Here is a 19,259-nt window from a genome sequence, read left to right as displayed (position 1 = left end):
TCCCTTCTGATTCAGCTCAGGGAGGTACCCCTGGAGGCAGAGTGCAACACCTTCTGGAGAGAGAGCTGCACTATGGGAACTTACAAAGAGGGGCTTTTCTTGGTGAATTTGGCAGTTTGTTCCCAGCCACTTTTCCTTGGACCCATAAGTCAGAAAAGTAGACTGATTTATCTCATATTATCTCATACCTGCCTGCATATGAAATGTATGTTGTATTTTAGGCTTATATTTAAGAAGTATATTTCCAGGACCTGTGGTTGGCAGGGAGTAAAGAGGCCCTGTGACTAATTTGCTCTGTCATCTTAGGCAAGTCATCTTGCACCAATCTGTGCATCGCTAGCATGAGGAAGAGTTTCCTCCTTGTGACTCCAGGTTCTGTGGGGAGAATAGAAGAGTGACATAGTAGTTCCCCCTTTATCTGAACTTTTGCTTTCCATGGTTTTAGTTACCTACAATTTAAGAATATTGCATGGATAGTTGTAGAAATAAACAGTTCATAAGTTTTAAATTAAGTTTTGTTCTGAATAATGTGATAAAATCTTGTGCCATCTCACTACATTCCACCTAGGATGTGAATCATTTTTTTTGCCCATGTATCCACATTGTATATGCTACCCTCCCATTAGTCACTTAGTAACTCTCTTCATTATCAGCTAGATTGTTGAGGTATCACAGTGCTTGTGTTCAAGTAGTCCTTTTACTCAGTAATGCCCCCAAAGCACAAGAGTAGTGATGTTGGCAATTAGGATATTCCAAAGAGAAGCCACAAAGTGAAAAAGTAACCAGGTGCCATAGTGCATATCTATAATTCTGGCTGCTTGGAATTATAGGCTGAATCATAATGATTGCTCAAGCTCAAGAGTTTGGGGTTTGAGGACAGCCTGGGCAAACTAACAAGACCTCTTCTCTAATCTGAGTGTTGGTGGTGCATGCCTGTAGTCACAGCTACTCAGGAGTGTGAGACAGGAAGATTATTTGAGCCCAGGAATTCTAGGCCAACCTGGGTGACATAGTGAGACCTGCATCTCAAAAAAAAAAAAAAAAAAAAAAAAAAAGTCATGTTGAAGTTGCTCAGATTTAACATGAGAATGAAACTTCTATGAAATTGTGAAGAAGGAAAAAAATCTAGATTTACTTTGTACCTTGAACTACAAACATTATAGATACAACATGAGTGCTTCATTAAGATGGAAAAGGCATTAAATTTTTGTATATATAAGGAAAAAACATAGTAGATATAGAGTTTGGTACTATCCTTGATTACTGGCATCCACTGGGAGGGGTGGTCTTAGAGCATATCCCCTGCAGATGAGAGGGGTTACTGTCTATAAGGAAGGGATTTGAAAAGATTAAGAGTGTTGTTTTCTTTCTTTCTTTTTTCTCTCATGTTTTAAGCAGGAAGTTTCATGGTATACATGGTTTCTCTGCACACACTTACCCACACATCTGTCTTAGTTAGGAATTGTTTACAAGGAAGAGAAATTCACACAAGCTGGCATAAGTGGATTTGGTCAGATTCTCAGAATACAGTCATTAATCCCATGGACATCCAGCTTCAGGAAATAGAGTGCAGCTGGGACCAGAGTGGAATTGCAGAAGCAAGACTCTCCTGTCCTCTTTGGGACTACACAGCTTCTCTCATTTGCTTCTTTCTGCTCTCTGCCTCTCTGGTGTCTTTATGCTGCCCCTCTTCTGTTCCTCTATCTCTCTCAGCTCTATTTCTCTCTGTTTGTCCTTGGACCAACAAGGCTACTCATGTTCCCACCCTTTACCTGAGTGCTTGGTCTCCATCTCCACCCTCAGCACCCTCTGCCTTGTTGACATCCCTGTCACACTTAGGAAACGATCATTATTTACTTGCAGGGATAAAACTAGCCTCCAGAGCCCAAGAACTTGGAGGGAGAGGTACCTGCAGCTACTCCAGGGACTGACAGGATTAATATGGCGCCCTCTGATAACATATTTGTACCTCTGATCTTAATGAATCCTTCTTTGTATCCAAGTCCAAATTCCCAGTTGAGAGTATGAATGGTCTTAGTGTCAAGTGTTCATACCTGCTGTGATCACCTGTGGTCCAAGACTGGAGCCCATGGAGGAAGCATGGCCCTAGGCTCACAGTCGTAGGGGATGCACATGGTGCAGAGACAGCATCCCAGGTAGACTGACCAAAGAGGAAGCAGGTTTGGGTACTTACCAACTCTTTTCCTCCCTTGCAGGTGAATACAAATACTTGGTAAGTTTGGGATATTCATGAAATGCCTATTAATGACAAATGACCAGGCACATTCTTGGATCCTAATGTTCAGCTGAGCACTGTCCTGAAATGTGGCACTTGACCTATCTAGGAAAACTCAGTCATTCTCCCACCCCTCGTGTTATGTCCTTGGACTCTTCCTCACCCCATTTCTCTAGCGCATCCTGGCATCCAGGGGCATTCCTGCTGTTTTTCTCTTTTTATCACCTTTGAAAGTTTCAAACTGAGAGAAGTTAAACCAGTGAAGCAGGCAGCCTGTGTTTTTTTCTCAGTGTGAGGCATTTGGAACCAATTGTGTGGTGCCCCTTTGAGCTTAACTGTTTAGAAGTAAAACAACACACATTAATACTGCATTGTAAAAATGTCTTTCCGGCTAGAGCCTTGGACTTTTGTGTTTCAGTGGAAACACCCATCTACGTTTCCTGCTTTATTTTCTCTTAAGTGCTAGGCATGAACCTGGCAAATGCTACTATTTGTCAAATTCTGCTGCTGTTATGCAATAGCAGTACCTTTTGGAGATAAGAAATCACTACCCAGTAATTGAAAATAAATCGTTGGTGGTTGACATCCTGTTGAGAGTGACAGGGGCCTCAGAGATTCTCTGCTTGATTACCAGTGTTTCATCTTAGATTCTTCACTCACCTGTTTTATAATAGCTTTGTTTAGCAGAAAAGGATGTGAATCAATGTTACTTCATTAGAATAGGAGTATGTAATACTTTGTTTTGTGTTCACTACTATATATCTACATTGAAATGTAGTTCTTCTTTTCCTGATTCTACATAAATCATTTGGATGCATAAATTCAAGGACATATGTTTGCGGTTCTCATACATCTGTCTTGAATTTCATCTTTTCCACCCTGTTTTCTACTTTCCAAACAATTTACCTCCCTCTCTCTTTCTCCCTGCTGTTACTTATTTCATTGTGCTGTGGAATCCTTTCATTTCAAGAGCTGGTGGAGGGGAACAATGCAAGCCACAGTCCATTTCTGTATAAAGGCATCTTAGTACGTGGCAATTGCAGCTTCTTAGTACGGGATAGGATTCCTTTCACAGCTGGCCCGTAGAGGTGTGGCTGATGCTGATTTCAGACTGAGGAGGCTCCTGACTTGCTGGTTCCCAGTGAGGTGACGTTACTTGTCTTGGACCAATCCAGTTCAATTTATGGAGGGCCTTCCTGTGCCAAGCTCACTCATGACTATCCTCTTTGATCTTTTTTTTTCAAGACTGGGAATTTCTCACATCATTGTAAATGTTTCCTTTCCTCTCCTTGTCATTTGGCCCGGGCTCAGTGGGGACTTCCTGAAGCAGGAAAGTGGTAACAAGGGGTTTATAACTGGGCTCTCAGAAAGTTCTGCCAAGAAACAGAGCTTTCTATGCAGCTGGGGGTGGCGGGGTGGGAGGGTACAGAAACCCCAATGAAATAACCATCAAGTAGGAAATTGGAAAGAGTGCTGTGCTGAGTGCTAATGGCTGCACGGTGGAACAGGTACGGATGGCGCTGAAGTGATAAAGATTGCCGTCATTCTCACAAACCACACTTCCTGCTCTTATTTTCATTCTGGAGAGTGGACATGGAAAAGCTCAGCCTGCTGATTTGTAATTTATGGCATTTGGTTTAGTAGGCGTTATGCAATCACATTCCGGATCTACTGGAAGCTGCACAGCATTTGGAGACTATTTGCCTGATTTCTTTTCTGGATAGCAACTCACTGAGTAGCTGCTGAGGAACCATGATAAATGTGTGAAAACGCAATAGAGGCTTGCTCATTCCCCAGGCTCGGCAGACGGAGACATCCTGTCAGCCTGAGGGCATCATCAGGGGCGTCTCCTGAGGACCCACCACCTATAAGACCCTGAAGACACAAAGCTGCTGAGATTGAGTTCCCTGGGGGACTCGCCCAGCGAGGGAGACCTGAGATGGTCTTTGGTTTCCAACTCCATAAAGATGATGACAGCAGGATTCTGGAAGGGTGGAATGCTGTCTTGCTGTTGACTTGGGGGGTCACATCTAGAAACTCCCTTGTCTCTGTGGTCGGTGCAGTTGGGCTTTTTCTCATTGGACCTTCTCACTGTAGCACCAGGTGCTGGGAGTTCTGTGGCATGCAGCAAGGCCATGCTAGATGTGTCCTTCAAGTACTGAGTTTGACAGTTAGTGGAACATCAGAGCCATAGCTCACCAGCTCAGCCAGAACTGACAAGACTGGGGAAGTCCTGTTGTCCTGTCCTGGGAACTTGCACTAATACCTTTTGGGGGTGGGGGTGGGGTATCTGTTTTTAGATGAAAAAAGTCTCTTGGTATTATTATTTTTTTTTCCTATTTAAAAAACAAAACAAACTGACAGAGAAAACTTGTTGGCATATTTCTTGCAAGTTCCTTCATCAGCTGTAGGCAGTTCCCAAATTTAATTACCTTATATCTAGTACTGAGCCATGGGGTATAGATCACTTAGGGTAAATTGGTAGCATCAACCGCCTTTCAACTAAGGAGGGGAGAGGGTGGAGGCACTGCTGCCTGGACAAGTATGTTCTCCCACCAGATCCCCCTAAATCTACTGGGCATGATGCTTTTCCTTCATTATTCCTAGACTTTTTTTCTGCCTTTCTGTTTTAACCTCGTAAGTCCTATAAAGATCTGTTGTGAAAATACTCAAGAATTTATTCCTTGTTGATGTGACCTTAACATCCTGGGTTGAACTTGTGTGGTAACACATCTCTCAAAAAGAATTTCAGATCAAGGTCCCAGTGTTCAAGCAAAAAGGCACTACTCAGCCATGTGTAGTGGTGCACTCAGGGAGTCAGGAGGCCAAGGCAGGAGGACCACAGGTTCAAGGTCAACCTCTGTAACTTAGGGAGACCCTGTCTCAAAATGAAAAATAAAGAGGACTGGGGACGTAGCTCAGTGGTAGTGCTTCCCTAGGTTCAATCAGTGCCCAGTGGAGGGGAGAAGGAAGAGCACTACTCAGAGTGAACATGGACGAACTTGAACTCTTTCCCACTCATATCTGCAGAAGAATCCACAGTGACCAGTGACACAAGGCACAGAAACCCTATCCCCCAGTAGAAGTTATTGCCTTTGGGGCTGGGACATGTCTCTCAGATTTCAGACTCACTCTGGCTCTTTGTCCCCCTCATTGGAAAACTGCAAGCCACTTCTTCAGAGCTTTCCGCTTTGCAGTCTGTTATTACAAACCGCCCCCTCGCTTTTCCAAACCACTCTGCCCAGTGGAGGTTTTGATACCAGATGGGCTGCAGGAAATCCCTCCGTCAGCTTGTGAGAACTGCAGCATGGGGAAACCCAGCAGCCTTTCCCTCATCTGCGGTGCTGGCCAGGAAGAACCTGGCAACCATATGCTGCTTTGTACTCCCAACAAACTGCTCATCTCCCGGCTCATTGAGTCATTTGGGCAGGAAGTCACATGGCTTAGTAAATGAACCTCCTTAATGGGTGTTACAAACAGTACCGAGTTCCAAGTGTTAGGGACCTGGAGCTCTCCAAGGCAGCCATGGATTGGAGTAATTCAGAGAGATTTTGTATGTCTGCACTTTTGAAAGTGTGGGGAGAAACCAGGTACATGTCTGTCCTTGTATTTGTAGACATTGCTCTCCCCCTAAAATCTCATTAATGTATAATTACATTAATATTTTTGTTGCTGGAAGCCATTCTGAAGGTGAAGATGTTGCTCTCTGAAAGCTTAATAGCGTGGTTGTTTTTCTTGTGACTCCTGAGAAGGAGGCCAGGAGGGCCCGGGTCTGAGATGTGCCTTAGTTCCTTTAGTTCCCTCTTCTTGGCTTCTTCTAGTGCTGGTTGCACTTAGAATACAGCCTCTTTGCTATTTTCACACTTCGTCCTCAGCAGTATCCCACTGGGGCCTTCACCACCAGGGTCTGAAGGCCTCCAAAGCCACATGGAGCACTGCTTCAGTTTTTACCTCCTTGAACCTAATTGCCTGGCCCCCATCAACCCCTGTATTTTACAGGGTTGTAGTGAGAACCAGGGACTATATCCTGGTGGAGTTCTAGCCCTCCAATTTGTGTGTGTGTGTGTGTGTGTGTGTGTGTGTTTATTTTTTATTTTTGAGACAGGGTCTCGCTAAGTTGCTCAGGCTGGCCTCCAACTTGGGATTCTCCTGCTTCAGCCTCCCAAGTCACTGGGATTGATGTGCCACCATGCCCAGCCTGTTTTGAGAAAGAAGGAGACTCATACTAGATGCCAGTCCAGAAAGATCTGCCTCTCTGGGATGAACTCAGGGTCGTGTTGGAAGGATTGTGGTTTCGTTCTGTTTGTGCTTTTGCCCCTCTTGGAGCCGGTGCCGGGGAAGGAGACTCCTCAGCTCCCTCGCTCCCCTTGCTTTCCTTACCCTCTAACAGTAAGTCCCTTGTAGAAGTTTGTATTTCTTTGTGTGGATTATTCACCCCCCAACATACACACACACTGAGGCACCAGGCTGTCCTCAGCACCATAGTCAAGTGCTGTGCCCTCAGTGCTCTTGCAGCCGGTGACACTCGTTACCCTAGCACAGGCTCCCTGATCTCAGGTGTGCCTGGGCACTGGGGGGTGCCCATTGTGTGCCAGGGACATGTCTAAGCCCTACCTTTGTATCAGTGAGCCTCCAGTAACCTAGGAGGTCGGGACCATGGACCAGATGTGGCTGCAGAGAGTAAGGCTTGGGGAGAGTAAAGCATTTGCCAGGATTCCAACCAGAGTCATCTGCTCCGGGGCCCGATCTCTCACCCCTGCCGTCTACTTGCTGCGTCCATGCAGTGGAGGATTGGGGACTGCCAGAATGCAGTGATCCTCTTGAAGCAAGGCTTATGGGACAGTGGTTGTTTTGTGTTCAATCTAAGAGAGGCACAGTGTGCAGCCCTTTACCCTGGGAATCACCAGGGCCTCTGTGAGTACTTTGGGGTGATACACGAAGATGGAAGTTTGTCTTGCCATGAACCAGTGAGGTGAGGGGAAGGCTGGCTGCTGCAGAGGGTAGACATCCCCCTTGGATCAAGAGACAAAGGTAGCACGTCAGATCTCTGTCCCTTGCACTAGCAGCAAAGTGATTTCTGTTGTAAAAGAGTATCTTGCAAGCACAGTGAGGCCTTAAGACTCAAGAAGTCCCTACACGCCAGGCTGAGGGTAAGGCATTTACTATGTAGAGTTGTCTTCTGGTCCCTCTGTCTAGAGGTGTTCCACAGGGACACAAGGCCCCAGTGGTCATTTCCCTTGGAAATGGGAACGTGTAGCTGGACAAGGATGCTAAACAAAGACTACATGGGACATCATATTTTTCTACTTATGGCCAAGGAGAAATGGCAGTATTCTCTTGAGGGATCATCATCTTCCTTCCCGTTTTCTTTTCCTTTCTCCTTTCTTTTCTTTTTGCAGTGCTGGGGATTGAACCCAGGGCCCCATGCATGCTAGGCAAGCGCTCTATCACAGAGTGACACTCCCAGTCATATCATCATTATTTTGGCGTTTATTGAGCACTTACTGTGTACCAAACAGTGCTCTAAATATTGCATGTTAGCCCAGTAGTTCTCACACTGATGATGTGAGGTAGTGTTGTTATCCTCATTTTACTCATGAGGAAACTGAGGCTCAGAGAGGTGATGTAACAGGCCCCAGGTCACCCAGCTGGTGTACAGTAGAGTCAGGATTTGGGCCCAGGCAGTCTGACTGCAGACCCACATTCTTGACCATTGAACAACACCACACTGCCCTCCGGCTAGCACTGACTGAACATTTGACTGAAGGAGGACCAAACTCAACCCTGAGCTGTTGGCTCTGCTAGCCGCCCTTGTTTAGAATGCAGGTGGTCATGTGGTTGGCAACGGTCGGGGCGTTTGATTTAGCATGCAGAGCTCTTCCCGGCAGTCACTAAAATCGGATGGAGCCAGTCTCCCTTTCTGCCCTCTTTGTTTCTTCCGGCAGTTGGCAGTGCTGCCTTATATCATGCCTGTGCATATAGTTATAGTTCCATATCTTTATTTATTGCAATAAAATAGACATAATCTAAAATTTATTATTTTAACTATTTTCCACTTTATAATCTCTATGGGTCCTGAAGGCCATGTATTTTACCACCTGCATACCTGTACCTCCCCCTCCCGCTGCAGCACTTTGATTAGAGTGTTTTAAGTAAATCACTATTTAATAAAGCCCTATTGGATTGCATAGCCTAGCTAGGTCAGCTGTAAATCAGTTAGAAAACTCACTGTTCTGAGATTTGAAGGAGTGAAGAGTAAATTTTTAATGTCTCATCTACCCAGTCTTTTTTTTTTTTACTATAGTAGCAGAGAAGGACCCAGAAGAGGGACTTGTGGCATGTTTAATGTCTGGTGCCATTGTCTGCAGGAAGCAGAGTGGACAGGTTATTTTCTAGACCTCACACTGTTGTGACCCTTGGGGGCACAGGTCCTCTCTCTGAACCAGCTATAAAAATCCAGTGTCATTGTTGCAGATCCAGTAGGAGCTCTTTGGATTGTCATAGGCCGGTAATGGTTCTGACTGACTGGGCCCAGCCTACCTGAATCTTTTTCTTGGTCTCACATGGTTTGTTCTCTGATGACTCTGGTCAAAGGAAAGATGGGAAAGTGAGTGGCACACAGAGGTTAAGGCACTGTTGGATAAAAGGAGAAGAGCAACTGTACTGAGTCATTTATTCTGCAATTTAAAGGATGTTCAGGGCCCAGTGTGGTGGCACACACCTATAATCCCAGCAGTTTGGGGGACCGAGGCAGCAGGATCACAAATTGAAGGCCAGTCTCAGCAGCTTAGCAAGATCCTGTCTCAAAAAATAAAAAAAAGGATTTGCGGGTGTATGAAGCTCAGTGGTAGAGAGCCTCGGGTTCAGTCCCCAGTACTGCTAAAAAATGGAGGGGAGGATGAGAGGTGGGCGAAGGAGGGAATTAAATCAATCAATCAATCAATCAATCCTAGGCCTCTAAGGAACTAGGAGGAGACTTGATAGTGAAGAAACCATTTAGATAACTGAACTTGATTGCTTAGTAAGCATCCAGTCTAACTGCCCAGGACTATGTTCCTTGTCGCCCTTCTTTCTTTCTGTTCCTTCCTCTTTCGTTACTGAATGCATAACATGCTGGGTGCTGTGCTGGACCTGCTGCTCTACCAGTCGGTGAAAATGACAACAATAGACCAAATCACACACTTGGAATTGTACCTCAAGAGCAAAGGGGTCAAAAATTGTGTCTGAACTCTGGGGATATGAGGACAAATTCCTATGGGAGCATTTAGTAGATGGTGCTGGGATAACAATAGCAATGGTAAAAATTGCTGGTAATAGCAGCAACTAACACATATGTTATATTGAACCTAGCCTGTGTCAGACCTTATTCTTAAACACTTAAAGTAACTCATCTAATCTTCACAATGGCCCAATGAGGTGTAGGTTCTGTTATTCCCATTTTACAGATGGAAGAACCAAGAGAGAATCAGGTAGCTTTCCTGAAGTCACCAATTGCTAAGTGACTGGAGATGACTTAGGCCCTGGCAGCCTGACTCCAGAGCTTGTGCTAAGTAACCTCCAGGATATGTATCCCCTCCACACTGGAGGGTGGGACAAGTGAAATTTTTTTTCTCTCAGACTGTATATACTATGGGCTTTGGTCATGTTTGGGTAGGAAGGGTGGGGACACTTCTCAGGGTCTGTTTTTTTAATGCTGCTCATAGAAAAGGTGGTCTTGATTGAGGTCAGCACAGGATGGTAGGGCAGGGACAAAGTGCCTTAGAAGGCTCGGCTGACCTGGCCCAGGAGTTTGCTGATTAGTCCTCCATCTGTGTTAGCTTTGGCTTCACCCCACAGATTTCTAGCAGCTGCTGAGAAGGAAAAGCTTAGCCCCCCGGTCAAGTGCAAGACCCAGCCTTAGCTTGAGAGGTGGGTCCTGTGTTACCCTGTGAGCTGGGACTTCTCAGAAATCACCAGGTTGTATTTCCCTGTGGCATCTGCACGTGCTGACTGATTCCACCAGCCTTTCAGTTCAGCTGTTTTTTCTCATTTGCATTTTTACAGTTTACCAGTTCCCAATCCTGTCCCTTGTGATACTTGCTTCTTCATTTTGTGGGTTGCTATAAAAGCATTTCTGGCTAGTGCTCCTAGTATGATAGTTCCAACCACAGCCTTGGAACCAGAGCTAGCCGTCAAGCCCAGGAAGGGGAACTTTCAAGTAACTGGATAGCTCATTTTGTCATCCTTTTTGATTTCTGCCAAGTCGAGCTCATATTGTCTCCTCTTTGTTTCTTTCCTATTTCATCTTTGTTGCCTTGCTTCTGAATTTAGTGAACTCATGTGGAATACTTAGATGTCTGGATGTTGGGGTTTTGCTGCAGCATATTATATTGGAGTCACCTGACATTTGGGTAGCTATGGAAGAAAGGGGTTGAAGATGTCATCAAAATGAACTTTGAATGGACTTTTAAAATTTTTTTGCCAGAACAGTCTTAGGAGAGAGCACAAACATTAAATGTAGAAGCCACTTGGGCGCTCCTAACTGTAGCAGTGACAGTCAGTGTAGCCCTTTTTAAGTGCCCAAGTCACCACTGGCCTTAAAAAAAAAAAATCTTGTGACACACAGTGGAATGTGAGCTCTTGCCCTCAATCCAGTCTCCTAGTTCAAAGACGGCAGGGCTAAGAAGTGCCTGACTCAGCTCCTTTTTCCTCCCACGCTCGTTTGTACTAGACTGGACTGTATTTCACACTTTGTCATCCATGCCAGGGATGAGGAAACCAAGTAGGAATTCCTTTCAGATTCAGATGCAGTGCCATGGATCCCTTAAGTAGTGAGAAAAGCAAAATCCACAGAGGTAATTAAAAAAAATTTTTTTTTCCAGTCCAGCTTGGTGGTTGTCAGGTCTCAGTTACTCGGGAGGCTGTGGCAGGAGATTCACTTGAGCCCCAGAAGTTCAAGATCAGCCTGGGCAACATAGTGAGAACCTGTCTCAAAAGTAAATACAAGAATAAATTGAATTGGAAATCTAACCATGAGAGTGAGGGGGTAAAGAAAGGAGGAGAGGGGCTGGGGAGATAGCTCAGTCGGTAGAGTGCTTGCCTTGCAAGCGCAAGGCCCTGAGTTCCATCCCCAGCACCCAAAAAAAAAAAAAAGAAAGGAGGAGAATGGCAAACCAACCACATAAAACAGGCTCCAATAGCTCTGTGTTGTAGAAGTTTCTTGTGGCAAAATACCATTTGCTCTAGAAGGAAATCCCCGTTCTCTGAGTAGTTTCATTTACAGCCTACTAACTATACAGTTGATTGATTAACTGTAAAATAAAGTTGATATGGAAACATTTTTTTGAAGAGGATGCTGACAAGACAAGAGGGAAATAAGCATAAATCAGATTCCAATATTAATGGCATGTCCCCTGTGTACATGCTTTTAGAGTGTCTCCAACACACTTCACCTCCTTTCAGTCTCATATTCATCCTGCAGTGTGGGCACGACTGTGCCAAGAGCAAGACCTGAGTGTTCCCGTGTCCTCTGCTGACATCTAATAAGGTGCAGGGCCAGGATGTCAGCCCAGCCTCTCCAAATCCTGATTTCTTCCCTATACTACCATGTTTCCTCCCCAAGAAGGACTTTTAAGAGGATGAGGAAGCACTGATAATTAAATGCTCTGATGTAAGGACTGGCAGCATAGCTCAGTGGTGGGTCTTGTGCCTAATGTTTACCTTGCATGCAGAAGACCCTGGGTTTAGTCCTCAGCACTGTAAAATAACAACAATAACAAACAACCCCTAAAACCAAATGTGAACTTATTTCTTAGGGATGCTTTCTTTAAAAAGTGCAATTAGCTCTCAGTCCTGAGTGATTTGGGTATGCCCACCCTGAAGACAAAGGTGGGTTAGATTCCATAGGCACTAGTCGGTGCTGAAGGAGTCAGGACCCCAGCAGCAGCAGGATAGTGGGATTTTATCACTCACTTTTCACTATGCCATCATCTTAAATTTTAGGCAAATGCTGATTCTATTGGAGGAGATTTTAATAGCAGGAATGAAGATGAATCAGTATTGTAGCTCTCCCTGTGGAGACAAGGTCAAGATCCACACTGAAATGAACTCTTTAAGACAAGGGGGTCTTTATCCGGGCCCATAGACCTCCCATGATCAGGCAGGTTCCTCCAACAGGCTTTAAGGGATTCATGAGCTCTGTGAAATTACATACAGACTTCTTTGGTGTGTGTATTTTTCGCTGGTGAAAAGATCCCTTAGCTTTTGTCCTCAAGTGACCCAAAAAATGGTTATTTTCAGAGGCTTTTTGGGAAAACCTTCCGTGCATTTGAGGCACACTAAGGCACATAGGAGCATTTCTTTAAACTCAAACTTTTCTTATTTTCAGACAGCATGAGGGAACCCTCAGCACAGTCCCAGATGCCTTTTCAGACCTAAGAATCAGATTGTGATTCAGGTATCAAGATCAATAGGGTTGGAAAGATTATTTCTGAATCTTCTACACTGTTTCAGACCTAAGTAGCCTTGATGCCACAGCCTGAGAAAGAGAGTCCAGGCCCATCCACAGATAGACATAGCTCACTGATGAATGACACAAGTTTCCAAATCAATCACTGTCATATAAAAGTAGACTGTGATGGGTGAGTCTATAAAAAGATTGACTTTTCAGTGTCAGACGTGTTTAGAAGAAAAAAAAAAAATTTTTTTTTAACTCTAAACCAGTGGCCCTTGGAATCAGAGATCCAATGATGACTGGGTAAAACACAGCCAAGACCTGCTGTTTTCCTGAGACCCAGTGAGAAAGAAGTGGGGGATCCCTAAGTAAGAGGGATGATGAGGGTCATAGAAGTTATAACTTCTTAGTTCCCCAAGGAGGATTCTGAGAGAGATGATAGATCTGTGGTGGTTTGGAGCAAGGCAGGGAGAGGTGTTAAATTCTTTTGTCTGCATGAAGAACTCAGAAGTAATTTGAGTTCCTCATTATCTAGAGTCTGCAAGGGGTGAAGGTGGGGCATCTCTACTGAGCATTAGCGGCTGGGCTGCCCAGTAGCAAAGCCCCACCACCAGTTCTTTTTTGTGGTGGTTCTTGTTGTGGTTTTTGTTGGTTCGTTGTTTTTTGGTGCTGAGGATGGAGCCCAGGACCTAATGCATGCTAAGCACATGCTCTACCACTGACTTATGTCCAGTTCTTTTTCTTTAAAAATATGTTGCCAAGAGACAAACTCATAACTTACTTTTTTTTTTTTTTTTTTGCGGTGCTGAGGATCGAACCCAGGGCCTTGTGCGTGCAAGGCAAGCACTCTACTGACTGAGCTATCTCCCCAGCCCATAACTTACATTTTGAGCATAAAATGGGTGCCACATTCAAACCATTCTACTACAATCATGTTGCATCTGCCAGCTTTCTGTTTAAGGCTCACAGGTTGCAGTTTACTTTAGGGAACAATCTAGTTACCCCAAAAGAGTCTTATTACAAGGTGTCATTTGCTTGGGGTAGCTCCAAGTCCCAGGAAAGATATGATCCTAATGATCCCTAATAGTGTACACAGGACCAGGATCAGGGAGTATTTCTTCTAAGAAGGCAAGGATACTTTAACCTTAGAGCAACTACTAATGAAAAGCCCTACAATGGGTTAAAATAAGCCAGCCATGGTGGTGCACACCTGAATTCCCAGTGATTCTGGAGGCTGAGGCAGGAGGATTGGGAGTTCAAAACCAGCCTCAGCAACTTAGCAGGACCCTAAGCAGCTTAGTGAGACCCTGTCTCAAAATGAAAAGGGCTGGGATTGTGGCTCAGTTGTTAAGCGCCCCTGGGTTCAGTCCCAGTACTTAATCATCGTCGTCGTCAGAAGTCATCCAATCCTGATTCAAATTTTGGTCAAAAAGTTATGGAAGAATATTTTCTTTTTAACATGTTAAAGAATATCTGTCTCAAACCAATGACTAATATTGTATTTGCTGGTGAGATAATTTCAGATATATGCATATAGTCAGGTAGGAAGATAAGAATGCTTGCTGCTTAACATTGTTCTGGAAGTTCCAACCATAATCATTCTTTAAGAAAAGGAGATAAATGGTGTAACTGTTGAAAAGAAAAGGTAGAGTTGTCTTTACTTAGAAATAGCATGACTTCTATTCAGATAAAAAACTGCTTTGAAGTCAGAGTATTGATTTTTAAAATGGGCTATTTTACAACCCCACCTTCCCATTTATGACCTAGATCTCACTGTTTTGCTCATTCACGGACTGTGTTCTTGCTGCTCTCCCTCTCTTCAGTTTTGTTCTTTCTCTCCTAGATTATCCCAGGCAACAATGTTATCCTACCTTTTTAAAAATATCCTCTCACCAGGTGTGGCAGTACACACCTGTGAGCTCAGGCAGGATCGATTGCAAGTTCAAGGCCAACCTCAGTAACTTAGCAAGGTGCTGTCTCAAAATAAGATATGTAAAGGACTGTGGATGTGGCTCGTGGTTAAGCAGCCCAGGGTTCAATCCCTAGTAGCGGGGAGGGATGTATATGTCCTTCTGACGTCAGTATGTATTTTTCCAACTATGCCCCCATTTTTCCACTCTCTCTCTCTCTCTTTTTTTTTTTTTGCGGTGCTGGGGATTGACCCCAGGACCTTGTGCTTGCAAGGCAAGCACTCTACCGACTGAGCTATCTCCCCAGCCCTCTCCACTCTCTTTACAGCAAAACTCAAAAGAAATCATCTATGTTCCCCCCTCATCCCCTAATCTACCTCATCTTTCTCTTTTTATAACCTCCTTTCTTTTAATTATTCTCCTCTTAATGTATCCTGTGTTGGCAAGAGGACTGGCATTTGGTTGGTCACAGGCCCACTAGGCATGTGTGCTGGATAGAACCATGCCATCCTTGTTCCCTGCTCTTCTGTGCCTCTGATTCCCTTAGGCCTTGTCAAGGTCACATCTCAGCAGCCGCTGAAATAGTTGTGTGCTCTCTGCTTTCCACCAGCCCCTGTTTTACCAGGCCTCCTCAGTCCTCTGTGTCTGTGATCCCCAGCTCTATCCTGGGGTCACTTTCTCAGCTTTGACTTCTCCTTGGATGCTCTTATCCAGGACATGACCTTGAACATCTAGTCACCGATGATCCCTGATTTGCATATCAAGCCCTCCCTTTCCCCAGAGTCCATGAATCCCTGCGTCAACTTGAAATCTCCACTTGCACATCCAGCAGGCACCTCAAGATTGTCTACTCCGTCTTACGCTTTCCTTTCAAATGTGCTCTTCCTCTGTTGATCGCCATCTTGGTTTTGGGGTCCCATCCCCTGGACACACTTGGCCAAGCCTTTGTATTAGATTTCTGTTACTTTAACAAAACACGTAAGATAGTCAATTTATAAAGAGGAAAGATTTATTTTAGCTCATGGTTTTAGTCCATGACCATGTGACTCTGGTGCTTTGGGGCCTGTAACAAGGCATCCTATCATGATGGGGAACAATTAGTAGAGCAAGCTCTTGGCAGGTGGGAAGCAAAGAAACAGGAAGGGGCCAGTGTCCCAATAGCCTCTTTGAGGGTACACCCCAGTGACCCAAAGGTTGCTCCTAAGAGCACTGTGAACCCATGTCTGTAACACATGGGCCTTGGGAGACACTTAAAATTCAAACTACAGCAGCCCCCCAAACATGGCCCTCCTTGGTCTTTCTCTTTCCTCCCTGAGATTTAATCTGTTCACCTACCATGTTGACTCTTTCTTCAAAATAGATCATGTCCTCCCTGTGCCACTGTGGCCCAAGCCCTGCCGTGGCTCTAACCTCCTGCCTGGGCTGTTCTCAGTAGCCTCTGATTGGTCACCTGCCTTTCCCCACTTTCCATTCCTTTACAGTAACTAGGGTGCCAAGGGGACTTTTTTAAAAGGTCAATCAGTTCACACCACTACCCTGATAACCCTCAGTAGCTTTCTATTATACTTAGGATAAAACTCCATCGTTTTTCCAACATCTATAAGGTCTGAAAGATCCAGTCCATAAACAAGTGCCCTCAGATGTCATCACAGTCCCCCTCGCTGACTCTGTGTCAAGTGCAGCCTTTGGAGTCAGCCTCCCAGCCTCCACACAGGTTTCCTGGGCCTCAGGTGGCCTCCCCCATATGCATGCAGCTTGCTCCATTCCATGAGTGAAGTCTGTGCCCATCGTCATTTCTTCCAACCGCCTCCAGTGTGCTCTCCCTAAAATGCAGGCCACTTCCGCTACCCTGCCCTTGCTCTTGCCCTGTTGTATTTTCTTCCTGTTTCTTACAAGTACCTGGAATTGTTTTTCTATTTCTTTTCTTATTTCTTGTCTGTCTCTCCCATGAGAACAAAAGCTCCACAAGGGCAGTAGCGTCACTCACCCTGTTCTTTCCTGTACCCCTGCACTTAGAAGAGGCCTGGTACATAGTAGGTGCTCAGTTAATATCTACAGAGCTAATTTCAGCACTTGCCAGTTATAAAACACACTGAGGGAAAATGTGTATCAGTGGTGTACCTTGAACATCAATAACAAAAGGATAGCCAACAAAAATTAGGTATATTTTTTCCCTGCCAAATTGTAAAACTATTGTCAATGATAATGTTGGTGAGGGTACTAGGAAGTAGGCTCTTACAATTACCACTGGGGGAAACGTAAAATGGTCTAAACTTTCCTAAGTGGTGAATCATGGGTTATTTTTTTACTTTAGTTTTTGTGGTTTGCTTTCTCAATTTTTTCCAGCAGTTATTCCCCCCAACACACACACACACACACACACACACACACACACACACACACACAAATTACTTTTTAAACCAAAAAGAAAAAAAATTTTAATCATCTTAACTTTCTTTTCTCTCTCTTTTTTTCCCTTTCATTTCTTCTTTTCTTTTTTTTCCTCCCTACCTTCCTGGCTGGACATGTACACAGCACAGCAAACTTAATGAAGCTGATCCCAGTGGCAGGATGGTCTCGTTGTCAAATCTCTTAAGACTGTTTCATCGGAGCCCAGGATCAGGTTTCTCTGGAATGATGTAATATCGGCCATTGAAAACTGTCTATGCAGAGGCTGTTTTGTGAACCCACCGGAAATGTGGGGCTGGGAAAAACAGGCAGCTGCAAGCAGGGCCCACCCAGTTTGAGGTGGGGTCCCACAACCCTTCCTGCCAAGACATGGGTCTCCACAGACAGGGAAGCCTAACATTTCTTGGCACGCCTATAATCCCAGAGGCTAAGACAAAAGGATCACAAAATTGAGGCCAGCCCCGGCAACTTAACTGAGACCCCAACTCAAAATAAAACTAAAAAGAACGGGTGGCAGGGGAGGGGTAACTCAGTGGTAGGGCACTTGCCTAGCACGTGCAAGGCCCTGGGTTCAATCACCAGTACCCCGTCGGGGAAGGGGGACAATCATGGTAACATGTGTCTTTCTGCTGCATGCAGTCGGCCTTCTGGTGCCTGTTATCCCGAGTCACGTCCATGCCCTGTCCTGCCAGTGCTTGAGCAGTGGACCTCCTTGTCTGGAAGGGAGTCTCACAGCTGAGTAGCCTAACCAGTGGGGCCTTGCGCCATTTCCTTCCTTTCTTTCTGTTCCATAGACTTGTCACCAGCCCACCATTTCATTTAATGGCATTGCTTTGGGGGCTTGGTAGTTAAGTTTCAGAAACCCAGAGGCCCACCTAAGCAGTTCTCACCATGGCAATGAGCAGACAAGGGGCCCGCACGTACCTGGCTTCCCATCCAGGCCACTGTGCTCAGTTCTCTCGGCTTCATTCCTTTAGATCCAGGGCCTCTGACAGTTTGCATAGCCAACCTGAACAACCTGTCAACAGCCCGAGGTTGTTTTGAGTGGCACCTAGAGCTGTGGGTTGGGGCTGGTTTGGGACATTGCTGCCTCATGTGTGGCAGGCCAAGTGGCACTCATCTATAGCCACAGTGGTATTCCAAGTGCAGGTCTGAGGGGTGAGGTCGTGAGGGGCACATTTGAACTACTGCTCTTGTTGGAAAAGCTGTGCCTTCTCCCTTGGGTCCAAGGGGGAAAGCAGGGGAGTGGCCGGCTGCTGCTGCCTGCTGGTGGGCCGAGAAGCTAATGAGAAGCCTCCCTTCCTCCCTCAACCACCTGGTGGAGGTCCTGTTGTGTCTAAATAGTTGTCACCCACCTTCATCGTCATTCGTTTCAGAGACTGCCTGTGGGAGAGGCAGGAGAGAATAAGCCTGGTCCTCCACCATCCTCTGTCACAGCTTGAGTGTGGGTGGGGCCTGGGTTCTCCTCTCCGTATCGGCCACACGGGCACATGGGGATTGTAGCCAGGCATCCTGCTTTTGCCCAGTTATTCCTTTATATACTTTACTGCTTTTCCCACTCATTTCCTGAGGGTCTCAAAAGAACTCTGCGATTCATTTGGTTTGGATTTAACCCCCTCCTTATACTTTTCTTTTTACAGCTTAAACTTTGGAACAAATACCGAATTTCCAACATTCCATCGCTAATATTCCTAGACGCCACCACTGGGAAGGTCGTGTGCAGGAATGGGCTCCTTGTGATCCGTGATGACCCAGAAGGTGAAGCTTCAGCCTCTCTAGCCACACTTATGACTCGAATCCCACTCCTTCCCCTGCCCTAGCCCCCTCCTGCTTAGTACACAGAGTGCTAATATAATACATGTAAGTGGGTTTACATGGCTAGGAAACACTGTCTTGATGAAATTATGGTATTTTGTAGGTCGTGGTTAAGATTTTTAAAGGAATAAGAATGTCCCTCTAGGGAACTTTAATTCATGGGCCAAAGGAGATGGAATCTAGAAAAGAAAGTTCAGCTTTGAAGACTAAGAAGGCTATTGAAAGGCAGGGAAAAAAAAAAAAAAAAAAGAACCAGATACTGGCCTCTAGTGCTATTTCTCTCTCCTTCCTTCCTTCCTTCTCTTTTTTGCTGTAATGGGGATTAAACCTAGGAGTGCTCCACCACTGAGCTACCTTCCTAGTCATTTCTATTTTTAATTTTGAGACAGGGACTAGCTAAGTTGCCCATGCTCGCCTCTAACTTGCCATCCTCCTGACTCAGCCTCCCAAGTAACTA

At 45.2% G+C, this 19,259-nt stretch overlaps 1 protein-coding gene across 1 annotated transcript in view; it reads left to right on the top strand.

Annotated features, from left to right (window-relative positions):
* The window catches only part of Nxn (nucleoredoxin), a 146,053-nt gene that overhangs the window by 102,622 nt on the left and 24,172 nt on the right, over nucleotides 1-19,259 (top strand). Inside the window, exon 2 of the mRNA XM_047545397.1 lies at nucleotides 18,628-18,745. Coding sequence (XP_047401353.1) covers nucleotides 18,628-18,745 — 118 coding nt within the window. The remainder of the gene's footprint in view (nucleotides 1-18,627; nucleotides 18,746-19,259) is intronic.

Source organism: Sciurus carolinensis, chromosome 3 (assembly GCF_902686445.1).
Source record: "Sciurus carolinensis chromosome 3, mSciCar1.2, whole genome shotgun sequence".
Classification (NCBI taxonomy): domain Eukaryota; kingdom Metazoa; phylum Chordata; class Mammalia; order Rodentia; family Sciuridae; genus Sciurus; species Sciurus carolinensis.
The sequence above is the reverse complement of the archived record's forward strand: the minus strand, read 5'-3'. Positions and strand labels throughout refer to the sequence as shown.